General features: G+C 37.2%; 3 protein-coding genes across 3 annotated transcripts; 1 reads left to right on the forward strand and 2 right to left on the reverse strand.

Moving 5' to 3' along the window:
• Positions 1 to 5: 5 nt before the first annotated feature.
• On the forward strand, positions 6 to 4,429 carry LOC124182402 (pyruvate dehydrogenase E1 component subunit beta, mitochondrial). Its single transcript, XM_046569630.1, has 5 exons — positions 6 to 234; positions 318 to 380; positions 1,827 to 2,033; positions 2,116 to 2,746; positions 2,829 to 4,429. The coding sequence occupies exons 1-5, from the start codon at positions 226 to 228 to the stop codon at positions 2,978 to 2,980; spliced, it is 1,062 nt and encodes a 353-aa protein (XP_046425586.1). The 5' UTR covers positions 6 to 225; the 3' UTR covers positions 2,981 to 4,429.
• LOC124182401 (acidic fibroblast growth factor intracellular-binding protein) lies at positions 3,696 to 6,733 on the reverse strand. The gene is made up of 6 exons (XM_046569628.1): positions 6,328 to 6,733; positions 6,019 to 6,220; positions 5,666 to 5,893; positions 5,155 to 5,382; positions 4,812 to 5,066; positions 3,696 to 4,638 (listed from the first exon to the last, which is right to left on the reverse strand). Exons 1-6 carry the CDS (start codon positions 6,410 to 6,412, stop codon positions 4,560 to 4,562), a joined length of 1,077 nt encoding a protein of 358 aa, XP_046425584.1. The 5' UTR covers positions 6,413 to 6,733; the 3' UTR covers positions 3,696 to 4,559.
• Positions 6,734 to 12,365: 5,632 nt separating this feature from the next.
• Positions 12,366 to 22,200, reverse strand: LOC124182400 (inhibin beta A chain-like). The gene is made up of 4 exons (XM_046569627.1): positions 21,248 to 22,200; positions 18,943 to 19,200; positions 15,869 to 16,251; positions 12,366 to 14,769 (listed from the first exon to the last, which is right to left on the reverse strand). Exons 1-4 carry the CDS (start codon positions 21,645 to 21,647, stop codon positions 14,602 to 14,604), a joined length of 1,209 nt encoding a protein of 402 aa, XP_046425583.1. The 5' UTR covers positions 21,648 to 22,200; the 3' UTR covers positions 12,366 to 14,601.
• Positions 22,201 to 23,155: the final 955 nt, after the last annotated feature.

Below are 23,155 nucleotides of genomic sequence, written 5' to 3' on the forward strand. Positions count from 1 at the left end.
CGACGTCCTTGACTCTTTCATCTCACTTTCTGACCCGACAACTTACGGGGATACATAACTAAAAATTCATATTCAAATCAGACTTGATTAGTCGAGCGTCTCCGCGGCGGCCAATCGACGATTAAATATCGTAGCGGGTCCGTCTCTTGGCTAGGAATCGTCAGTAACTCATTTTCCATCTCACTCTCCGACGCACTCCCTCTTTGTCTATCTCTTGCTAACGCCATGCTCACGGTAATAAAACCTGCCAAATATTATTTCCGATTTATTTATCAAATTAGCGACGAATATTGTATAGATATTTTTCTTATTTACAGTCGGCTGTACGGGGAATTGCCAGGCGCTCATTTTCAACATCAAAATGGGCCGCGGCACAGCAGGTAAGCCGCAAATAAGCCACGTTCAAAATTCTGACATAACCTGCTAGGCTTACTGCTACATCTTCTGCTACACCAATCTAATTCGCGAATCGATTCATTCATGGGAATTACGCTCAATTCATTACGCTACTGGGTCGAAATGGCTTGGTTTTTTTTTTTTCTTTTTTTTCTTTCATTCTTAAGAGTGAAGTAGGATTAGAATTAAGAACACTGTTACAGTATTTCTATACTACACATATTAACAGATGGATGCTATTTGAAGGTCAATAGAGGTCAGTCGATTTGCATCGACTATGCATTTTTTTCATTTCGTTTTCATTTTTACTTGATATTCTCCGTTACGCAATTGGCATGGGGTTTTATTCTTATTCGAGATCCTCGAGATTCAAGGCCGACGGGGCACGAGACGTTACTTTAGTAAATCGATCGGTTTTCACAGGAATTTAAAAATAGTCTCGCTCGCGTGATTTACCTATTTTTACGTAATTTTAGGAAGAATAAATTCTAACGGTTTTATTTTTGTCTTTTTATTTTTTATTTTTAAACAACAGGAGTGTATTTTTTCCAATTTCATGCCGCGTTTAACCGATCCTATTTCCATTTTATAGGGTATTAACGTTCACGCTTTAAGATTTCGAAAATAGTTTTAAAATTACGGAAGTTACGTATACATCATGCTCAATGACGTCATAAACGTCCGGAAACAAAATTCGAATGCTTGGACATATTAGGATCGATTTTTCGTACAGAAAAACAGGGATGTTGCAGTTCACGTTGATTTTTTTTTTTTATTTTACCAAACATCCGCATTGAATACTGAATGGAAATTGACTGACTGATAATGCATTGTAGACTTTTAAGTTTTCGAATCTAACCTTTTGCCGTTTTTAAAAGTCCTATAATATTCCTTTACATGTGATTACTTATTTGTTTATTTTTTTTTAAATTCCTATGCTGTGTCGAACTTTAAGCATAAGGAAATACCACTTTTTCAAAATAACCCACATTTTGCCATCTTTTCTGCGAAAATTTTGCAACCATTTGTCGTATTTGATCGAAATTTGGAGAATTAATTCCCAGCATAAATAGCATTTCGATTAAATTACTTATACTTATGTATTCTGAAATGCAGTCATATTTAAAAAAAAAAAAGCTTTTTAAGTTAGAAATAATCAATGTCTGCTCATTTTGAAATCTTCAACCTCGAAGAAGTTTTTTCAGCATTTCTTCCTGCTTTAATTCATATTTTTACCTCGAACAACAAATCTGTACTAAAACTTGTCGAAAAAAAAAATAAAAAAGAATCAATAAATCATCTCTAAAAATACAAATTGAATTCCTCCTTTTCCCTCCTCGCTTTCATTTCGCACAGCTTCCTGGTTCTTCCAATTTTTAGTCCGGTTCACCTATCCGATTTCCGGTAGTTCTGAAATTCGGGTTTTGTAGATGACCGTAAGAGACGCGCTGAACTCTGCGCTGGACGAAGAGATGGAGAGAGACGAGAGAGTATTTTTATTGGGTGAAGAAGTGGCGATGTACGACGGAGCGTACAAGGTCTCTAGGGGGCTGTGGAAGAAGTACGGCGACAAACGAGTCATCGATACACCGATTACGGAAATTGGATTTGCCGGGGTGGCCGTAGGAGCTGCGATGGTAAAAATTGACTTAAAACCACCGCGAGCAGTACAGTCTGATCTCAAAAAACTGCCGAGACTAATCCTTCGTCATTTTGCAGGCCGGGCTTCGACCGATTTGTGAATTTATGACCTTCAATTTCTCCATGCAAGCGATAGACCACGTCATCAATTCCGCGGCAAAAACATTCTACATGTCTGCTGGAATGATAAACATCCCAATGGTGTTCAGAGGCCCGAATGGTGCCGCGGCTGGTGTCGCTGCACAGCATTCTCAGTGCTACGGAGCTTGGTACAGTCATTGTCCAGGTCTGAAGGTCGTATCTCCGTACAACAGCGAAGATGCGAAAGGGTTGTTAAAGGCAGCAATTCGGGATCCTGACCCAGTCGTTGTTCTGGAAAACGAGCTGCTCTACGGAGTCCAGTATCCGATGTCAGACGAGGCTTTGTCCAAAGACTTTGTACTGCCGATCGGCAAGGCCAAGATCGAACGGACTGGAAACCACGTTACGATAGTCGCGCATTCCATGGCCGTTCAAAACGCTCTTGAAGGAGCCAACGAGCTTGCCGGTCAAGGAATAGAGGCCGAAGTTATAAATCTGAGATCGCTCAGGCCGTTGGATATAAACACGATCATACAGTCGGTTACAAAGACTCATCATTTGATCACCGTTGAACAAGGATGGCCTCATTGCGGTATCGGGGCTGAAGTTGCAGCCAGAATTATGGAGAGTGAGTATCATCGTTGGGCATTTGTTGCAAGGAGTTTTCTCTGACGCTCCTAATTCTCTTAATGATAATGGACAATTTTTAGGCGAGGCGTTTTACCATTTGGACGCGCCTGTCGTTCGACTAGCGTCTGTCGACTGTCCCCTGCCTTACACCAAGTCTCTGGAGGCTGCGTCGCTGCCACAAACACCCGATGTAGTTAACACAGTGAAGAAAATACTTGGCGTGGCGCAGTAACATCGTAGCGACACTTTAGACCCCCTAGTTACCTATTTATCAATTCCTTTCGCAGACCTCGTCCTTCTCGCGAATGCATCCCTCTGCTCCCATTCCTCGCCTCCCTCCCCGCTCTCCCTTAACCTCACGGTATCTCGTGAAAGAGCGCGTTGAATATTGAGATTACAAAGGAAATTACACCAATACGCGTACTAAGATGTAATTAATAACCGCTTCGAGATCAAGTACAAAGTAAAACTTGAGGTGGTCAGAAACAGTAAAAAAAAGAGAAAATTGTAGCAACTCGTTACACTCGCGGTGGCGTATGAAACGTGCAGAACATTTTTCTACGTCACCATTTTCCTTATAAGCTGGTCTTTAAGGCTGAGGATTTGATTCTTATGCAAGTGAAATGAGGATGAAGATATTTGAAGATAAGAAAGATATACGTACAAATGGAAAAACGCTGATTACTATTATCGCCATTTTTGTTGATACCGTTACGAATAAAATTCTTACCGTCAACGGTAGCTGACTAATGGAACCGAAATTTTCAATCTGTTCAGCTGACAACGATTTAATATTGTAACGAACGCTAGTAGTACAGTAGATATTGTACATGTACATATACACACCTATATAGCTATAAAGTGAAATTGAAAAAAAAAGCAGAAAGAACACAGTTTTTTTTTCTCATTTCGAACACCGATGCATACGTAATTTTTCCGGTATACGCTTGATTTTCTTTCGAAAAATGTAGCTCATTACAATTTATGCATACTTGCGACTGCATGTATTAATACATAATAATCATAGGTATGTCGATAGCTGTGTATTATTACGGAAGGAACGATTTGAGTTTTTCAGATTTTCTTCCAAATGTCTTTGATTGCAACTTGTGTGATCAAGAGATAGAAAATGTAAAGAACAAGTAAACAGAAGCGCAAAAAGTAACTTCAAGGATAGAAAAAAATGCTAAAAATTCGATTCTGAAAAAAATTACTCATTACAATAATAGCGTATGTACATAAACCGTAAATTCACAACTTCATACTTGCGAGAAATGTCTAAACATTGAGTATTTGGGTACTGAAAGCTTACGTCAATTGTCTCAGGTTTCATTATTACTATTGTTGTTGTTATTATTATTAGTACTATTTTTTCTGTAGATGATAGATAATAGTTTAGGGAACGAACGAGACGATTAGTAAAATTTTATCAATACCGATGGTATTTATGTTCATTTATAGTATCATTTGACGGACGAACGATCGATATGCTTAGAGCTTCTATTGCCATTACTTCTCTTCTCGCCGTGGAACTGGTTTAACTTGTTCAGGAATTGAAGATACAGCGATCCCGTGTTTGACCGTTAATTGATTATCAATTATTATTTATTATGTGAAATAAAAGTGAATAAATAAATGAATGAATAAGTACGAATAAATGAATTGTGATATATATAGAGGATTCGACATCGTATTTTCATTATTCTATTAATTTATTATATTCAATATAAGTTATAATCGAGCCTTGTTAAGTACTGTCCTACATTATACCGTCAATTCCAGAATTATTTTTCAACACAGTTGTGTAATTTTCACTGATGATACATTCTTAGCACGCAACTCGTTACTACTTTCATGTACCTGTCGAACGCGTTTTTCAAGTCTGCTTCCCTGTTGAAGAGAAATTAGAGTCAATTTTGAATTACATTAATCGAACGGATTTTTCATTCAGCTATACTTTGCGATCAAATGCCTATTTGATTGTTTTTTTTTTTTTTTTATTTTGGAACACAGAGTTTTGAACGGGATTCTAAATACAGTCGAAAACAATTTGTGTTACATACCTTAGTACGTCCATGTCGAGAGCACATTGTGTATAAGTGCTAAGAAAGTTGCGTAGATCGCTATGTGACCAGTTAACCTGTCGCCATGGTTCCAAACACCTTTCGACCAGGTCTGAGAAGAAAGATCGCAGCTCTCTGCTCCTGTGGAGATTGCACGCTATTCCAATTATCGCGCGTGAATATAATCGAAAGTTCATATCCAATTCCTGATATGAACGCTCCAGTAAAGTTGGTTTCAGTTTGATGCACACCAGGCTGTAAAATGCGTGAAAAGAAAACGATTCTAAGCTTACGTTATGATTTCGCAATTACGTTCATTCTGTTTTCAAAATAATGCGCTTACTGCTTGTGATGCTTCTCGTTTTCCAACAATACGCGACACTCTGGTAAATCAAGTAAAAATTCTCTGTCCAAATCGGTGTCGAAGTATTCTGATCCTGTGTAACGATAGGTCCAGAGACTCATCATTGTATTCGCGCAATGAAAGAGGTCAGGAAACGTCAGATACTGTAGTTTCTTTTTGTTCATTTCAAATCGCATGCAAGCTATGAAGACGACCGCGGCATATCGCCTGATTAAATAGAAACATAATTGCTTAGATTACATTGTCAATTGATATCCAGGGTTTGATGGCGTCAAAACTATTCCGAATCTTCCCAAAATTTTGTTCAAGTTAAATAACAAATTAATGGCGTTTAAGCGTACAGATATTCGAATTTTGATAAGATTCAGATTTTTGAGCAATTTTTTCACAGAAAGACTGGTTGCGTAGAAACTTTGTGTGAGATTGCAATTATTTGAGTGAATTTTGTTCTCATGCAACATTAATCAGACTTTAGATGATTAAACTTTACTTTGCTAATTCATCAGGTAGAAGAAAACACTGTTTTATATTGGTGACTAAGGATCCTGGCAAGTCTTCGATGACTTTTAGCACTCGTTTAACATTGTCAAATTGGCGTCGACAACTTTTTAACGATACACCAGTTTTCTCCGCCACTTCGTCAAGCTCTTTGCGATGTTTGGCTGACAACTTCTTCCCCACAAAATCACGTACGACTGCGTCATCGAACTCGTAATACCTGGTGACATATAAGTAACTTGAATTCTATCGAGAAATATATGTGATTGAAATTGAACGATTGAAACTTTTTGCCTAGTGTGTAGGAATGATAACTGCCTAAGAATAATGATCCCTTTTACCAACATTTCTATTAGCATTTGACTCGTTTGTGGTTCGATTTGAAAAGCCAATTGTTCGCTAGCCAGTTGCGGAGGCATTTGCAGAAGCCTTTCGAGGAGACTATAGGTTCGATAATGGTCTAGGACATCTGAGGCGACAAGTTCGATCGGGGCATTTGTTTGCTGGCAAATACCCCTCTGGCTTAGAGTATTGACAGCTTCGCTGGCTGCAATAAAAGTTCATAAAAATAATCACGCCATTGACGGCATTGATTCATGCATATATTTGGTAAGACGATGGTTGACTTCTCGCATCGCTTACAATGAGACTTACAAGAATACCCGTCCACCCAAAGTTGGTAAATCTCAGGATCGACCAGAGTGTAGTTACTGATGAAGACGTCAACTTCTGACAACATATTTCACGTTTTGTTTTATCGGCCTATACTTCATACGCAGGTTAGAGTCAGGTTAGGTTCTAACCTCAAACTATTTATATCGTCTCACTTAACGCGATTCTTTCAAGGACATCGGCAAGGGTTTTTTTGGGCCCCTTAGTGCTCAATCAAATCTGGATTTTATTGCATAGTTAGCGATGAACCGGTTAAATTATTCGCTCCGGAAGTAAAAATTTGCCTTTGCAACCGTCGTCTCTGATGCTGGACCAGATTCATGATTATTCATGATCTCCGTGAACCACTAACGCTCTCAAAAACAATAAAGGTTTTTCGAACTAGTTTTCGTTGTAAAATGAATGTCGGTAACCCATCTATATTTACTCCATTTGTCATTTACTGTTGAACGAAGCTGACTTCGCTCAGCGGTTAAGGGCTGTGGAAAATTGCAGTAATCTGCTATGCTGACTCGATTTAACATTGGGATCCCGTGAAACGGGTCGGTAAGTGCAGAGCAATAAAATTACATTTTCAAACTAGCTTCGCGTCGGTTCTCACTTTTGACGCAGGCGTCGCTGCTGCAGCGCTGCCTCACAGAATTCTGGGACGCCGACAAGTTCGAACGTCCTGGGGTTGCGCGTCCTAGGTCCCAAATTTATACGAATTTGTGCTTAATTTAACGGTTGTTTGTAATCAAACCTGGTCTGCGGTTTTTGCCTTGGTAAGTGATCGTCAAATAAACAGTTAGGTGCCATGGTGAGGTTCGTTTTCTTGCGGTATATGTGTGACTGGTTTTTTTTCAATGCTGAACAAATGACGATCACGAGATCGACGGGCACGTACTTGCAGTAGAGATTAAATTCGTTAATATTTTCGGTAGGTGTATTCACAGAGAAATTATGTGTTGAGTATATTATTCACTTTAGGACGTTCCATTTTCATTTGTCGCTATTATTTTGTATACGAAACGTGATATACGATCGGTACAACACGACATATGCATGATTGTCCATTCGACTTTCAATTGTTTTCATGTAGCTGTTGACCTTTTTGACATTATTCTTCTCAGATTGCGTGTGAAGTTGTTCCTAGTACGAATCGTGCGACGTAAACAACAAATATAAACCCTTCGATACTGTATAACCGTTATTTATAATATTCAAAAGGTATGTGCGTGCTCGAGTGTTGAAAAGTAGCAGCTGCTGTTGTCAGTCGCTTTCGAGCTGTCGGACCAGATTCACGCTCGGCGTCATTGCCGAGTTCAGATCGCGTTGTTTAGGATTTGTTGTGTAATACGATCGGTTTATTCCCACCAAAGTCATCAGTGAATAATACACGAATGGCAGAAGTGCAGCCCCAAGAAAAAAGAATTGGTGAAATGAGTGCAACCTGAAAACATTCGAAGCGAGTTCTATACGTCGAAACGACGCCAATGAATTGTGTTAGCTTTAGTGAGCTCGTTTCTTCTTGTTATACTGCTGTTTTTTTTGTTTATTTTTGGAAAATGCGTAGTTTTATTATTGGCATGCTTTTTTATTGTTTTGTCAGTTCGAAAAGTCGAATTTGTAATCAGTGATTTTGTCGTTTTTCAAATTTCTTCTTGGGGCTCGATACTCTAATTATTTATTTCGATACATCCTATTTTATTACCGTATATCAAAGATTAATCTATCACTGTGTTGCCGGCTCTGAAATTTCAAGTGGTTCGAACTTCCCAGTCTCTTGGGTCTCGTAATTAAAATTATACTGTACATCTAATATTTACAAAATTGATATAATTACGAATATTTGCGAAATCTTGGTAAATCTTGAATCGTGAATGCTGCGTACATCGATTTTGATGAAGTTACATTACTAACAAATATTATATTTCATTCAATTACAGAAATGAACTGCAACAACTTTGATCGGCGTTGATGATCTTCTGCATTGAAAAACACTGCCAATAAATTTTATAAAACATTATGCGGTAGCTAAACAGATCAATTTATGACAGAAGAACAACAACTGTTAAACATTCAAGATTATTTTTTAAAATTGGCAAAATATAACAGGATAATGTGACGTCTAAAATCATGCGTGAGTTGAATACTGCATATACGAATTAAATATTGTGGTTTTTCACCTGTTTCCTCACAGAAACAAATTAACTAAAATTTCAATGTTGTGTATATTGGATTTGAAGATGAAATACTAATAAAATTTCATCGTTTCTTACCTGATTACAGGCACGAACTATATTGCAGCAATATTGGCTGAATTTATTAATGATCTAAATTAAGTAACCCGAGATCATTAACGCCTCAGAACAAAGCGAAAATTGAATCGATCACTACAGAAAATAAAAGTGAAAGGTACGTAATCGATATGATTTTAAATTCCCATATCGTTTTCAACCATGGATGATTCGAGCATTCAATTTTGATCGATATCGAATTCTGCTTACTTCCTTGAAGCATTTATTGAATACTATTGCTTATTTGGTAGTCATGCTGTCATTGAATTTTGAAGTTCATTTATCAATCCGTTCAAAATCACTCAAATTATGTAAAAAAAAAAAATTGTTTTGACACAGACATTCCGTAGTGACATGAAATCTGATCTACGTATGTATTGTGTGAGTAATATTCTGTTATATTCTTATATTGCAGTGTGAAAAGTGTTGTGCTTCACCATTCAATCTGAGATGTGAAGTGTGGAGCAACGTGGATGAGGTAAGAATACTTGATTTAATAATTCTTTGATTATTCAAGGTGGTACATTTGAAATCGAATTTTTGTCCTCGTGTAACAGTAATCGATAATTTGACTACTGGAAATCCACACTGTACACATCGGCACCATTTTCTGAAAGTAATTTGATTTTCCGTTTTTGTTTTTTTCAGACTTAAGCAGCAACATCCGAGTAACTTCCCGATTACTTGGCAACTTTGGTGAGTTTGCATGTGTTTAGGTTACTGGTATTTCCCTGGGACTGCTTTGTAACGTGGCGTGGCGGTAACAATTGTTACAACAATCTTCGATTTTTTAGTTGTATGTATAGGCTCATTCGCGCTCGCAACGGTGCTTGACTTTCAGTCAAATAATTTGTTTTTTGAAACTTCTTTCATCATAGCTTACTTTAAAGTTGTAAATTTTGCACGTTGCTGAAAGTGAAATGAGCATCGCGACAGGTGATCATCGCTTATGCGGTATTCGCGAGAACGAATTGTATTTATGTATACCGTTGTTATAATGTATGTTTCAATTTACCAATGACGTCGTTAAAGCGTTGGATTTACCTAAAGTTTAAACATATTCCAGCGATTGTTTAATCGTATTCACACGGTTGTTTAATCGATGAAGTTTCACAGTCTGGTATAATGTACCGTAATGAAATTGCATATTAGATCTTCAATGATTCTCAAGTTTTTAACAGTTGGCAATTAGCCATGAGCTGCAAGCTTAGCTTGCTTAGAAAAATGCCGATTAGTATACAGGCTGTTTCTAACCCAATTTACGAAAGGTTGATGTATCGATAGTCTACCAGCAATCACTAAAATAATACATGACGATCCGCGACTAATATCACTTCTACTAAAATTTGCTATTATCATTTATTGAATATCACTCTTTTTAAAATAACAGCTGGCTGACTATGGCACAAAAACATTTTGCTCCTTTCAGGTATAAACCAACAAAAAAGTAAGTCATAGTGACCACGGCGCAAATGATGAAGAATGATGTGTGTTGGAAAGAATGGAGAATCGATTAGATCGAATATAGGTAACCGGGCAGGCAGGTGGACGTTTTGGGTTTCGTCGCGAAATTTATGCGTGTGCGTGTAAGGTCTCATATTTCCATTGGGTGGTTCCGTTGGGAATCAGACAAGGGTAGAAAGGCCGCGATGTGCACCGTGATATTATTGACTTTTGTAATCCACAGCGTCAAACAATCACCGAGATTTGCAACCTGAAGCACACAAAATACTCTGTAAAAATAGTCTGTGGACCGTTTTTAAGTTTCTAAATTCTAACAAGATTGAACGTTTTTTTTAGTCGTCATTCAAATTATTATATAAATCAATAAATATATCTCTGTGATTGTCTGAATGGGCAAAACGCGACTCTGGACCATCTATCGCATTCCGTGGTACGCTAGATGAGGAGAGAAGCTGAGCTCGAAGACTTCGCGTCGAAGAGGACCGCCGACCGTCACGCCACACAATAATTCGTGCATAATTTTCCCTCCCGGACTTGATTCGCATCTGAGAACAACAATCCTCATCACAATGTGTCAGATTCAAAAAGACGCAGATGCGGATCGGGTTTCTACAGAATTTTGCATCAAGTCCTAGATATTTAAGGTTTTTCTCGACAGATCAATCAACTGCGTCTTTGCATACCTAACCAAACTTTCAAGTTTGACTGCGCATTTTGTGCGGTCACTTGATACTCTTTGGTTCTGAGAGCAGGCGTGGCATTTTTAAGTCTGCGTTCGACGCGTAGTGAAATAAATCGCGGAGTGTTTAGTAAGTGAAGGATGTTACGGTGAGTCTTTATGAAATTTATCGGCAGTTTACAAAAATATTTGTTCTACGTATCGTACTAGTTTATTTTTTAATTTGTGGCAACGAAGCATTTTTATTCACACGTACACCAAGAAATATTAAGTCTTCAGTCGAATAATATATTTACTCTGAGAATTCTCGGTATAAAATTGATGTCGTCAGTGACCGTAGTTTTATCACTGCTAATTTTGTATTTTACATAGTATTTTATTACTTATTAATAATCGATGAGCTTCAATTTCCTATCACGTATTTCTTCTTTCACGAAAGTCGATTACATTTTTATTCTTCACTGTGTAAGATTCCTCAAATATTCTTACGTTTACGCAAGTCTAATGATGAATTTCACAATCATCCTGGTCACAGAGTGTTGTCGAATGTATTCAGCTGTTTCTTTTTATTTTTCGATGAAATTGGGTGTCGGAGGTTTTTCTCGACTTGACAATGATCCGTTACATCGATTCCCGTTCATCGGTCGTGTTCGCTTTATATTTTACTCCCGAATTTCACAGATCCCTAGTTTTATGGCTGATTGTATTTGTGATAATTTTTGTACTCCTTATTCCACTTCTTGTTGACGCTTTCTGGATCACTTTGATGTTTTCAACCCCAGTTTATAAGTTTCACGTGTTCGCCAGGCTCTTTATTCTAGTGATTATCTCTCGCTTCTTGAAAAAAAAAACAAAAAAACTGTAACGTATGCCATTGTGTTTTCTCATTAATACGCGCCTAATTCAATAAGTTTGCAAAACGGTATACAAACACGACAGGATGAACATTCAAATCTGATGTTGAGGAACGGCATTTTGTCTCAATTAAAACTCAATTATCGCTTCCAAATCTTGGGACAAACTGATAAAATAGGTTTATTTAAGTCTTCGACTTATATTCAACGTGCTTCTAGCAAAGAGAAAAGTGTTCCAGAATTTTTCGGATATTTTCAAATCCTGAGGCATTGAATACTTTCAAATCATAATTTTGAAAGTGCTCAACTAAGCAAAAAAAGATTCGTCATAGGAACATTCTTGAAACGATTGGAACTAAAGATGAAGTACTTCAAAGTTTTTCAAAATATTTGCAGCACAAAGTTGACGTCCAGTCTCGATTCCTGATTAATTCGAGGATTAATTGCGACGTAATGCGTTACAACAAACAAAATGGAACGAGATGTGTATTAGAATAGTTTGAGAAACGTTTCTTTTTTTTTTTTTTTTTCTTCATTCCCGTACAATCTCTTTACGTATTTCCGGATATAACGTGATGAACACGCAGTTCCATTTTCAAATCGTAAAAACACATCCCATCATTCTCACCAAGTTATCGTCGGTATAAAACTACGTAGGATATTCGTGTATGTACAGTTATGAGGGATTTAGATAAGAATAATAAATTACAGCCATTTATCCCTTTATATTTTCATATTGCATCGTTTTCATTTATTATATTGTTTTTCTTTTCTTGTCCAATTTTTTTTTCCCATCGAAACACTTTTTTTCTTTCTTTTTTGTTTTTTTTTTCATCCAACCTCTTGTCTTCTTCAACTTCGCGTCAAAATTCGGTGATAAAAAATTATAAATGATCTGTACCTCCGATGATATAATGTTATAATAACCGCTCCCGTGATTGATCCTGCCAATTACTATAAATAATTTCTTATATTTTAAAAATAAATTAATCTTAAAACCGATTTTAGAATGAAAATTGTAATTAATTCAAATACCTAGTATATTTATATATATATATATATATATATATATATATGTACTATTGATCGTGTTATGTTTGACGGTAAATTTCCAAGTCAGTAATAAGTTGCACTTATTGTTAGACGCGATTCTTTTATACTTTCGAAATAAAAAAAAAAAAAAGCTAAACTTGGCAGACTCTTTGAGCGGTTTCATCGGATGGTACAGATCATCATTAACATATAGTAAAATACATACGTGAATGTTCTTTCAATCGCATATGAATTTTATAAAGAAAAACATGCTTGCTGTTATAATTGTGTATTAATATTTTCTTTCCGTCGCTCGCATTAATTTGATTAGGTATTTGAATCACCGAAACAAAATTTTTTCTTCCGTCTCCCTTTAGAACAAATTCAATGATAATGACAAATAATAATAATAATAATAATAACAATAATAATAACAATAATAATAAGTTTCCCGTTTAGGTGTGATTCGGCTTAGTTTATAACTATGGCACACATTAGATGTTTTAAATGCATATAGTAATGATAAAAATAATGAAAGTCCCTATGTCTTAGAATAAATAAATGCTATCGTAAAGTTTTGCGTAGGTCAAATGTCAAATGCCCTACGTGTCATTCGCTAGTGTCAGGCCTTGAGATTTATGCCTTCGTTACGTGTCAAGTCTCAACTTCTAACGATAAATAAAATTATTATAGGTATATAATATTGGAACGTATTTTGATTGGGTGTAAATTTTTGGCAGACGTATAATAATAACAACAACAACAACAACTCAGCAACGTCAACTCGTCGCTCTAACTAGAAGGTAATAAAAGATGAAGAAAAAATAGAAATATACGATTACGTTTCTTTTTTTCCTCTCGTCATTCTCGAATCTCACGCATTTCATTCGTAAGACCCGAGTTTTATATAATAATATTTATATTATTGTTTGTATGAGGTGATGCGCGAATACTGACTTGGACAATGTGATGCCATTATATAATTATACGTATAATAACTGATGATACATAAAATATATTCTAATATCGGCTATCCGACGGTGTGTACATCGTAAGTTTTGTTTACAATAGGAATATTAAAAAAGAAATGTAAAAATTGCCACTCTGGTTAACCGTCATAAATAATCATCTAAAATTAATTTCGTAACGGTGAAAAACGTGCGATATAAATTATATGTATTCTATTAACATGAGATTTGCATTGAATTGACTCAGTCGTTTTGTATATATGCGTGCGTGTGTGTGTGCGTGTGTATATAATATATATGCAGCGGGGCGAATATTGATTAATATGTTAAATTCATTCGACAGTAATATGCGTAAAGGTGGAAAAACAAAAAAAAATATAGATAGGGAGATAAAGGGGAAAAAGAATAATTACTAATTTGCAAAACTTGAGAGGTTCTCAATTAACGCAGGGATAATGAGATTTTTCGATGCGTAAGGCATATTTAACATTATTATTCAATGCGTTACTTTATATGTATAGTGTATAGATCATTATTTCATGTTTATACAGTAGACTGTATCTAAAAAAAAAAAAAACGGCTATTTTTCGGTTTTTTTCAAAATTCAAGTCGAAAACGTTATTCCAATGTTATGTAAATGGGAAATAAAAAATCGCGATGAGACACCTCTAAATATTAAATATTCAAAGTTGAAACTTGGGCAAAATCTTTTTTCCTCATTTGGCACGATATTTTAGACTTGAATTAAAAAAAAAAAAAACACGTATACATATATATATTTTTTTTTTTATGTAATCTGGTGTACATCGTCATGGTGCTCAATGTTCGCGTGTCTTATTGTAAAAAAAACTTACTCGTGTGTATTTTTTTTTTTTTTTTTTTTTTCATTTAGACTACCGTCCGACGGCGTTTTGTCAATGAAGGGTTGTTCGAATATTTTCCTGCTGAATTCGGACTAGATACATGGCGTGCGGATTTGTCTACATACATCCGCAGGCCTCTACGACCATATTCGGTAACGTTTTTCGCGCCAGCGTGTTGTTCGAATCTACGAAGAATAGTTGTATCGGCGACAATTGGGTTGGCGAACAGCACGGAGCGATCTCGTTCTCCCTACGAAGTCCGTTTCCATGTTTCGTGAGGTACTTCTGCGAAGGGTAGAGAGAAAAGAAACAAATGATGAATGAAAACGTCGTATTTTTGCGATAACATCGTGAAATGAAATTTTTTGCCGTATTTCTGTAAATTCTCTCGGATGCCGAGACGAAATCACGTTCTAAGTATCGGAACCGAAAGCCTGGCTTTTTTTTTGGCTTTTCGAATTCAGAAAATGGTATATAGTACGAGGATGAAGTTTGCGACGTTATTGCATACGCAGAGTTTACAAATTCTATGAGTTTACTTTGTAAATTAAACTCCTGAGAGTCATTACGAAGCTGCTAGATAGTCGTTTTGCTTTCAAGAATGCTTATTTTCATTACGAAAAATTACGTCGCGCGTTGAGTTTTTATCGTGGGGTTAATCACTCGTCGATTTGACGTACATCCGATTTCAAGATTACTAGGATTTCAAAAGATTTCAATGGATTTTAAAAGATTTCAAATGATTAGAGAGGATTTCAAATGATTACAATAGACTTTGCGGGATTTCAAAGGATTTTTGTAAAGGAAAATTTTAGGGATTTCAAAAGATTTCAGATGATTTCGAAAGATTACAATAGACTTCACGGGCTTTCAAAAGAAAATTTCAGAGAGCTTCGATATTGATTTTTTTTTTTTCAATTCTAAATCCCTTTGTAATTTGATGAAAAAAATCTGGTAAACTTGTTCAATTTTGCTTCTGAGTGGACTGTGTTTAGTTTGGAAGTCTGTTTCATCGAAATTCATCGTAAGAGATTTTACTTTTCTCTAAGAGAGAATATTAAATATTTAACGATATCAACGTAACGAAAATAGGCCAAGAATTTTGTCTTCCGAACAAAATGGCTCGTTGAAAAATGAAATCGAAACAGAGGAAAAAGAAAGATAGAGAAGATGTTGATTGGATTCTTTCAGTTCCCAGGAGTAATTTCTAGAAATCTGACACTGGCGGCATTAAATTAGAGTTTTATTGGCTATAGACAGCTTTTCAAGCGAAGGACAGCCCCGATTTTTGTCCTGCAGGACTTTGAAGGATCGATAAAAACTATTCGAACATGCCAGTTTGATCGTCAGTGCTTGCGAAAACGTCGGTTCGTCAATCACTCACTCTAATGACGTTGCTGTGCGGGGATCCGTTGACGGTCAAAGATGCAACGGAGGAGCAGGAACCGCGACAAAAGTAAGCGTGGTATCCAGGCGGATGAAGAATCCAGTCGCTCCATCCGATTTCATCGAAGCTGATGTAGAGTTCGTCTCTGCAGCACTCCTTCATCTCCGGTGAGCAGTTCGAGTTCCTTTTAGGTCGATTTTTTTGCGGCAACGGCGAGGTGTGAATCACCAGGAATGGTTTGAGCGTTTGCTCGATCGAGACCAAGGGCGAATCGCGATCTATCGAACAGGTACTGCAGGCTATCTGAAGACTGTGGTTCAGACTCTGTTCCTCGACCCATTTCTTCACCGCGTAACCGACGTCCGTCTTCACCCAACCCTCTGAAACAAAATCAGTCGTTCAACCATTAGCCCATTAGTAAGATACGCGAGGAGGTCTTCCGATGATGGTCGTGGCACTTTATGGACCACTTTACCCAACCATCCGAAACTGAATCAGTCGATCAATCGATTTGCTCTCACAAGGAAGATATCCCAGATCGATATCTCCGATGTGATTTTTTTTTCAACACGTTATAGTAGACTGAAAACTAGGCGTAACTTATTTTTTTATACCAGCCATGAAACACTTTGAGTGGGTGAAACCACCCTCCGAAGTAAGAAGGCACGTCACGGGGCGATTTGGCATTTGCTTTTCTTTTTCGTTGAGAAAATTACATTCTTCATTTCTCGTTATTGGATTGGTTGAGAAACATTATGTTCTTGCCAAATCCCAACTTCACACACCTTACGTTGGAGGGTGGTTTCGCACCCTTGAAGTGTTTGATGGCGGGTAAAAAAAATATACGTTTCGCATAGTTTTTAGTCTACTGTAACATGATAGAGAAGAAATCGATCTGGGATACCTTCCTTGTTGGTAAGATTTTCAGGAAGATCTCCCGATGCTTGTGGCACTTGTTCAGTGCCAGGCCTTTGAGGACTGCTCTAACAGTCCACACCCCGAAGCCTTCCGACCTCGAACACACAAACCCATTCGAAGAGTGTGCGACGATGGATATCCAAGCTTCTACCCTCACCGGATGGGACAGCAATTGCTTAAGTTTGAACCGGACGTGGCTGCGTGCGGATAACTTTTGACTCCAAGGACCGAACCGTCGCAGGGTGACCACGAAACGTTGGAGTGAGTATTGAACAGGTTTTAACAAACTAAGCAAGGCAAGGAGCGAGGAAAAGTAATTTTGGTGTAATTTGATGAGATCATTGCTCGATGAGTACATCGAAGTCTTTATTGTGTCTCTGTGATTATCTCCTTGCGTTCATCCAATCCGTATACCTACGTATAATCCATAAAAGTTCGAACGCCGAGAGAGAGAGAGAAAGAGAGAAAGAGAGAGAGAGAGAGAGAGAGAGATGCTTGAGATGTGAAATACTTTTAGGGATCGACTTCGAAACAAGATTGTAAATTACGAGCAATATTTATTGTTATAAACTTTGTACCATACAGGCCGCGAGACCTCTGATATAGAGGTAACAATCTTTTTCAATGACACTTGTGCTCTTGTGGACACCGTGACAAGAATTGTTTTTCTGGTATTACAATTCACGATGCGTTATTGTATAGTATGTATTTTATACATTTATACATATATATCGTGTGTAAAACAAGAAGAATAATCGACCTCCTCTTTATCGTCATTTGATTATACCCACTCACACATATGCATACATATATATTCAGAGTGCGCGTGCGTGTGTGTGCGTGTACGTTCGTACGTGTTTATTACCAATGGGAACAGAATTTGAAGCTCTCGAACGTCGTCGTATATATATATATATACATATGTATCTGTTATTATAAACTTTACAGAAGAGCTTCGATCGTTTTTTGAAAATGAATGGAATTGAAAAAAAAAAAAAAAAAAAAATAACGATGCGTAAAAGGCATCCAATACCTACATCCCGTAGGTGATTCCGGGACGTACTGGTTGTGCGGGACTGTAAGCGAACACGAAACGGCGAACAAAAGCCCTCTGCTTTTATATACGGAAGCTCTAATGCACGTAAAACCATTTCGGAACCGCAACATCCCCCCCCCCCCCTCCCCCGCGTATCGTGTAATTGTTCACCAAAGGTTAAAAGCTTTTCGTGTCGCTAAAATGGAGAGGTGGAGGGAGTGTTTTGAAATTGAGGAAAGTTCGTCGGATCGCATGGATTGTTTGCTGATTATTGGTTTATCTGTCCGAAGGAGGAGGAGTGAAAGAGAGTGAGAGAGAGAGAGAGAGAAAGTGATGCAAAACGAGCTTTGAACGACAGGCTAAACCTGTATTTGTTTCTATCATAATTCCTGGGTTTTATTACCGTGGCAATGAGCGATATTATAATACGAGATAAGCTAAAGCCTACGTCGCGATATTGAAAACTTTACGAAGGAGAAACGTCATGGCTTTGATTTAGATTGAAACGAATTATGCCCAGATTTTATCATATCGAAGTCTGTAACTTTATCGAAACGATTCCACGCTGAGGGATAATCGTTGTTTTGCAATTTTGGAACCGTTTGAAATTCGGTAAATCTTGATAAAACGGAACGTGGTCGCATATTTTGCAATGTCTTAGTTCCTTGCAAATTATTGTAAAAACCGAGAAGATAGTGATTTTTTTTTTTTGGTTTTGGTTTTCTACAAATGTTTCGTTACGATAACGTTACCAACTTCAACTTGGTTTGCCTTGCGCCAACTTCAAGCGTATGTATGTACGCTCGTATCGTCGGTTGACACGGACTCTGTTCCATGGATGAATCATTGGTATATTATAATTTTTCGTCACACATGTATCGCAGTATTTATTGCAGTAGTTCGAACGAGTTCGTGACCTACCTGCAAACATAGACGGTCGAATCGAAGATCCCTCGACTTTTCTTTTCACGTTTTGCGATCATTTTTCTTTTTTTTTTGTCTTGGGTCATCAATTTTTGAGAATTATCGATCGTTTTTCGTACACGTTTATATTCGAAATTTTATTTATAATAATCAATTTTAAATCACATAGTAAAATGAATGTAATATTTCTCACCTTCGACCGACGTTTCGAATATCGCCATGATGCTGTTCTTCTGAAAACTGCGTCTCTGGTCCCAGTGGTCTAGTTCGGATATAACGAAGGTCTGATTTACTATGTCGTTCTCGTCCGCTTCCTTGTAAAACCAAAGTTCCGCCGATGTTACGCCGACGAATTGCATTTCGTTTGGTAAATAAAATTTAAAACAATCCGCCACGTATATGCCTGACAAGTAGTTCGTGTGGAGTTCGCAATTCTCGGCATTTTCTCCGTCTGAAATAAGAATAAGAAATTTTTTCACTTTATTCTCCTTCTCGTTTTTTACCGTTATCGTCGTTCAGCCCTTCTGGCGATTGTTATTTTGTATAAAATTACCACGCATGTTTCTAAAATTTATACGTTTCGCCGTCGTTTTGTTGCATCGACGATTGTTGGACGTGTTTGTTTAGTTTCTAATATACGGAGACACGTTTACTGTAATACGGTATTACGGAATAATTACGATCTTCTACTTTAATCACGCGAAATTTCGAAGAATTCTTTTCGTCCACAATCCGTTTGAATGCTTTCTCATTGATATAAAATAAATATTTTTAGCCATTTATCGCTACGATACGAAATCCTTTCTGGGCCATTCTCTTTTTTAATCTTGCATTCTTTTGTAATCGAAGATTAACACCGACGAAAAAACGGCAACGCGGACAAACGTGACGGGGAGTGCGGAATATTTGATGAAAATTCACCAATTGCATAATTAACGCGACAATTACGCGTACCTGCTTGAGATTGCGTTTTATTATTAATGTTTTGTTTTTTTTTGTATTTTATTTATTTTATTTATCAAACGGTAAACCGTATCTCATTAGCTGAGTAGTCGAGGGATAATTCGACTTTGAAATTCAACCATCTCAAAGTCTAAAACCATATTATCCACGCGATGTTAATTCGCATAATTAAATTAATCGGTGTACATGCGGTATACTATGTATAGAATGATACGTGTGTAAATGCAAATGCATACGAATGTACGCATAATCAATATATCGTTCGTGCCAATTAAATATAATAATTCGAAATGTCGCGTTTTCTTCAATTAATTCGCCGCTCCGCTTTAGAGACGCGTGTTTGTTATCGAGCATTGACCACGAGACTTCGAAATGACTTATAATACACTACGACGCAGAAAGAAATTACAGTTGGTTATAAATTATACACGTTTGAATTAAAATACACCCGCTACTACAGTGATTAGGTGGTTTTTTTTTTTTTTTTTGTTACTCTCTTTTCCTTCTTTTTTTCTTTTTCGTCAAGCTTCACCGCGCATGTTCATGTTTCAAACTCGTGTACTTTTACAGGTCAGTGTTGATTATTTTTACAAACCACGCCGACATTTAAAGAGAGAGAAATAAGAAAAAGAATTCAGTCAAAACACTCGAGTGATTCAACTTGGATCATTCTTTATACATGTGTACACATTTATTTGCGAACGGAATTTTTGTTGCATCAGCCGTTCGTTTATTGCAACTATTTTCCTAATTACCGTGCAAAAAAAAAAAAAAAAAAAAAAGGAGGGGTCAAATCTTTATCAGCAGCTTGTTTCAATCGATTTTCGGTCATGGTAATTTTTCATTGTCGCTAATTATATTTCACTATAATTTTCAACAACGATTCATCAACTTTGTACACGATTGTTGGTAGCCTGAATCATGCTTGGATAAACTTGAAGAACCGTAGAAATACCCGATAGTTCAAAATTCACCGCTAGGCGTCGCACGATTCTCGCGAGGGAATTCGACTCCTGATCTTTCATTGTTAGAAACTCTTTTAACCTAAATTATTTTTTGATCCAACAGATGGTAATATCAAAAATAATTCACACAAGTATGTAACGTATTTCTGATATTCGTTGTGAATATTTTTGGTGCTTGAAATAACATGAAATTTGAAAGAGAAAATTTTTTTTTTCTTATGTACAAATGGCGTTGAAACATTTCAGTCGCACATCTTTCAAGTCAATATTTTGCCCCGAATTTTGTTACTCGCGGGTTTTTGGGGTCGATGATAACGAATATCAAGTCGGAATTTGATAGTTTCTAAATCCAAGATGGCGCGGCTCCAATATGGCGGATGTAAAGTCGAAAAAACTGTAAAAATTCGATGATTCTGGGGTTTTTGGGGTTATGCGAAGTAACAAAGTTCATCTCCAGTTTTAAATAAACTGCAATGGGGCTTGGGACATGGAAATTTTCGATACGGGACGCTGAGCATCCCGTTGTGACCGAAAGGGTTAAAATTTAACTTGGACGATCCGCGTACGTACCTTCTTTCGGAAAGACAACTAGCTGGTCGGTTTTTCCGTAGAAACTTTCCACTTGTTTTTCCGGTCCCGAAGGCATGCCGGGTCTGAGTTCAAGGACGTTTCCGTTTATCAATGGTTTCGGTAGAGTGGAAAGCGACATCGACACCTCGGGTGGTTTTGACAGTCTCAGCTTCTTCAGTATCTGTTGCTTGACGTACTCTACACGGAATTCCGTGAGTATCGGGTCGTTCGACGATATCCGGTTCTGGGCACAGCCTGTGCATTCCGGTATCTTGCTGTCGGCGCTCGATGAGTCAGGGTAAAGGTGTGACCAGACCATTTTAAACGCGTTCGAAGGATCCGAAAAGCTCTCTTCAAGGCTCGTTAGGATCAGGAGACCGATTAGCCAAAGCAACCGCATTTTTCACCCCAAGTATTCCTTTTACCTTTCAACTTTAACTCTCTCTCTCTCTCTCTCTCGTTCTCTCGCTCTGTCTCCTTTCTTCTTTCTCTTTTCTTGCCAAATTTTTTATTTATCGCCGAGTTTAAATCCCCGCGGTTGAATATAAAACAGAAGAGAGGAATTATCTATTTGGGTTGAGGGGGAAGAGAGAAATAAAAAAAAAAAAAAAAAAACATTCACTGTCTTGCAACGCTAGTTCGCGATGATTGTATACGAAGAACCGTTTTTAACAGCAGTTGTTACGCGTGTACATACGTCTTATTTTAACTGGGATTGAAATACTCCCGTAATACGAGTGAATTAATTTGACGGGAGTAGAAACGAGGTTCTTTATTAACGTTTAAGAAAAATTTAGTTATCATCGATGAATTTTTTACTCTAGCCAGTCGTCGTTTGCTAATTATTTATATATTTATTTATTTATTTATTACGCTGTATACGTATTACGGCTCGGTCGATGCTTGCGAACGCTTTTCACGGCTCTTTAGAACCGTCCGCTTTCGCATGTAACTCGAAACTACACTGAGGACTGAAACCGAAGCTCATGATCTATGTATATAATGCGAGATGTAACGAATGCGTTGAGAGGCGCCCTTTGCCCCGGGAACAAAGTTAGTCCGGATTGGTTAACGAGTACGACGCTATCAGCTCCCGGAGCACGTGCTCCAAACATGTTGCTTTTCATTTGCTACATCCCAGTCCAAGATCTAATCCGTTGACACCAATCAGATCCTCGATCCTTGATCCCCAATTCCCGGTCACTTCGCTGCTCCTACGTTGATTCGATCCACCAAGTATTCGGGATTGATACGCTTTCCTATGTATACAATATACGTGTATATGGGGAATTCCGTACCGTTTTCACGGTATCGAAAAAGCAATTCTGAATTTTTTCTAATTTTTCCGTTAAATCGTTAATTTTCTATGATTATTGAAAAACCCATCTAAAAATTGGCCATTGTTATAAAATTTTTTTAAATTCTCCCAAATCCTATTTTTCATCCGGATATTTATTTATTTTTCAGTACATTTAACATTTTCAACAAACGCAACGACGTGTTCCAACGTTTCGAAACCTTTCAAAAAATTGCCAAACATTCTGCGCCCTTGCGTTAAAAAATTAAGAATTGAAAACAGACTTGTTGGTAATTTTTTGAAAATTTTAAAAGTGCTAAAAAAGAAAGAAAAAAAGGAAGAAAAAATCGTCAAAATCATGTAGCGAATCGAAAATGGCGAGGAAAAATCATTGGTCGTGTTGACATGGAATTACCCACATATATATATATTTATTCAAGATCTTCCTCCTTTTAATTTTTCTTCCTCTTCTTCGCGAAATTATCTTCCAAACTACGAAACTTTCTTAGGGAAGAAAACTTTTGCGATTTCTTATTCTTAATTTTATGCTACGTCGTTTTTCTTTCTCTTTTTTTGTTCTTGTTCAAATTATTTTATCCTTTCGTAAAAAG

This window comes from Neodiprion fabricii, chromosome 5, assembly GCF_021155785.1.
Source record: "Neodiprion fabricii isolate iyNeoFabr1 chromosome 5, iyNeoFabr1.1, whole genome shotgun sequence".
In the NCBI taxonomy this organism is placed as follows: domain Eukaryota; kingdom Metazoa; phylum Arthropoda; class Insecta; order Hymenoptera; family Diprionidae; genus Neodiprion; species Neodiprion fabricii.

What these genes read in the sequence shown, in the direction of transcription:
- LOC124182402 (XM_046569630.1), top strand. An exon ending in AATGGGCCGCGGCACAGCAG is followed by an intron (nt 381 to 1,826) that starts GTAAGCCGCAAA and finishes CGGGTTTTGTAG; the next exon opens with ATGACCGTAAGAGACGCGCT. An exon ending in TGGCCGTAGGAGCTGCGATG is followed by an intron (nt 2,034 to 2,115) that starts GTAAAAATTGAC and finishes GTCATTTTGCAG; the next exon opens with GCCGGGCTTCGACCGATTTG.
- LOC124182401 (XM_046569628.1), bottom strand. Translation starts at nt 6,412, where the DNA reads ATGTTGTCAGAAGTTGACGTCTTCATCAGTAACTACACTCTGGTCGAT. An exon ending in TTGGGTGGACGGGTATTCTT is followed by an intron (nt 6,221 to 6,327) that starts GTAAGTCTCATT and finishes CTTTTATTGCAG; the next exon opens with CCAGCGAAGCTGTCAATACT. An exon ending in AGTCAAATGCTAATAGAAAT is followed by an intron (nt 5,894 to 6,018) that starts GTTGGTAAAAGG and finishes ATATGTCACCAG; the next exon opens with GTATTACGAGTTCGATGACG.
- LOC124182400 (XM_046569627.1), bottom strand. Translation starts at nt 21,647, where the DNA reads ATGCGGTTGCTTTGGCTAATCGGTCTCCTGATCCTAACGAGCCTTGAA. An exon ending in AGTTGTCTTTCCGAAAGAAG is followed by an intron (nt 19,201 to 21,247) that starts GTACGTACGCGG and finishes TTCTTATTTCAG; the next exon opens with ACGGAGAAAATGCCGAGAAT. An exon ending in CGCACAGCAACGTCATTAGA is followed by an intron (nt 14,770 to 15,868) that starts GTGAGTGATTGA and finishes TACCCTTCGCAG; the next exon opens with AAGTACCTCACGAAACATGG.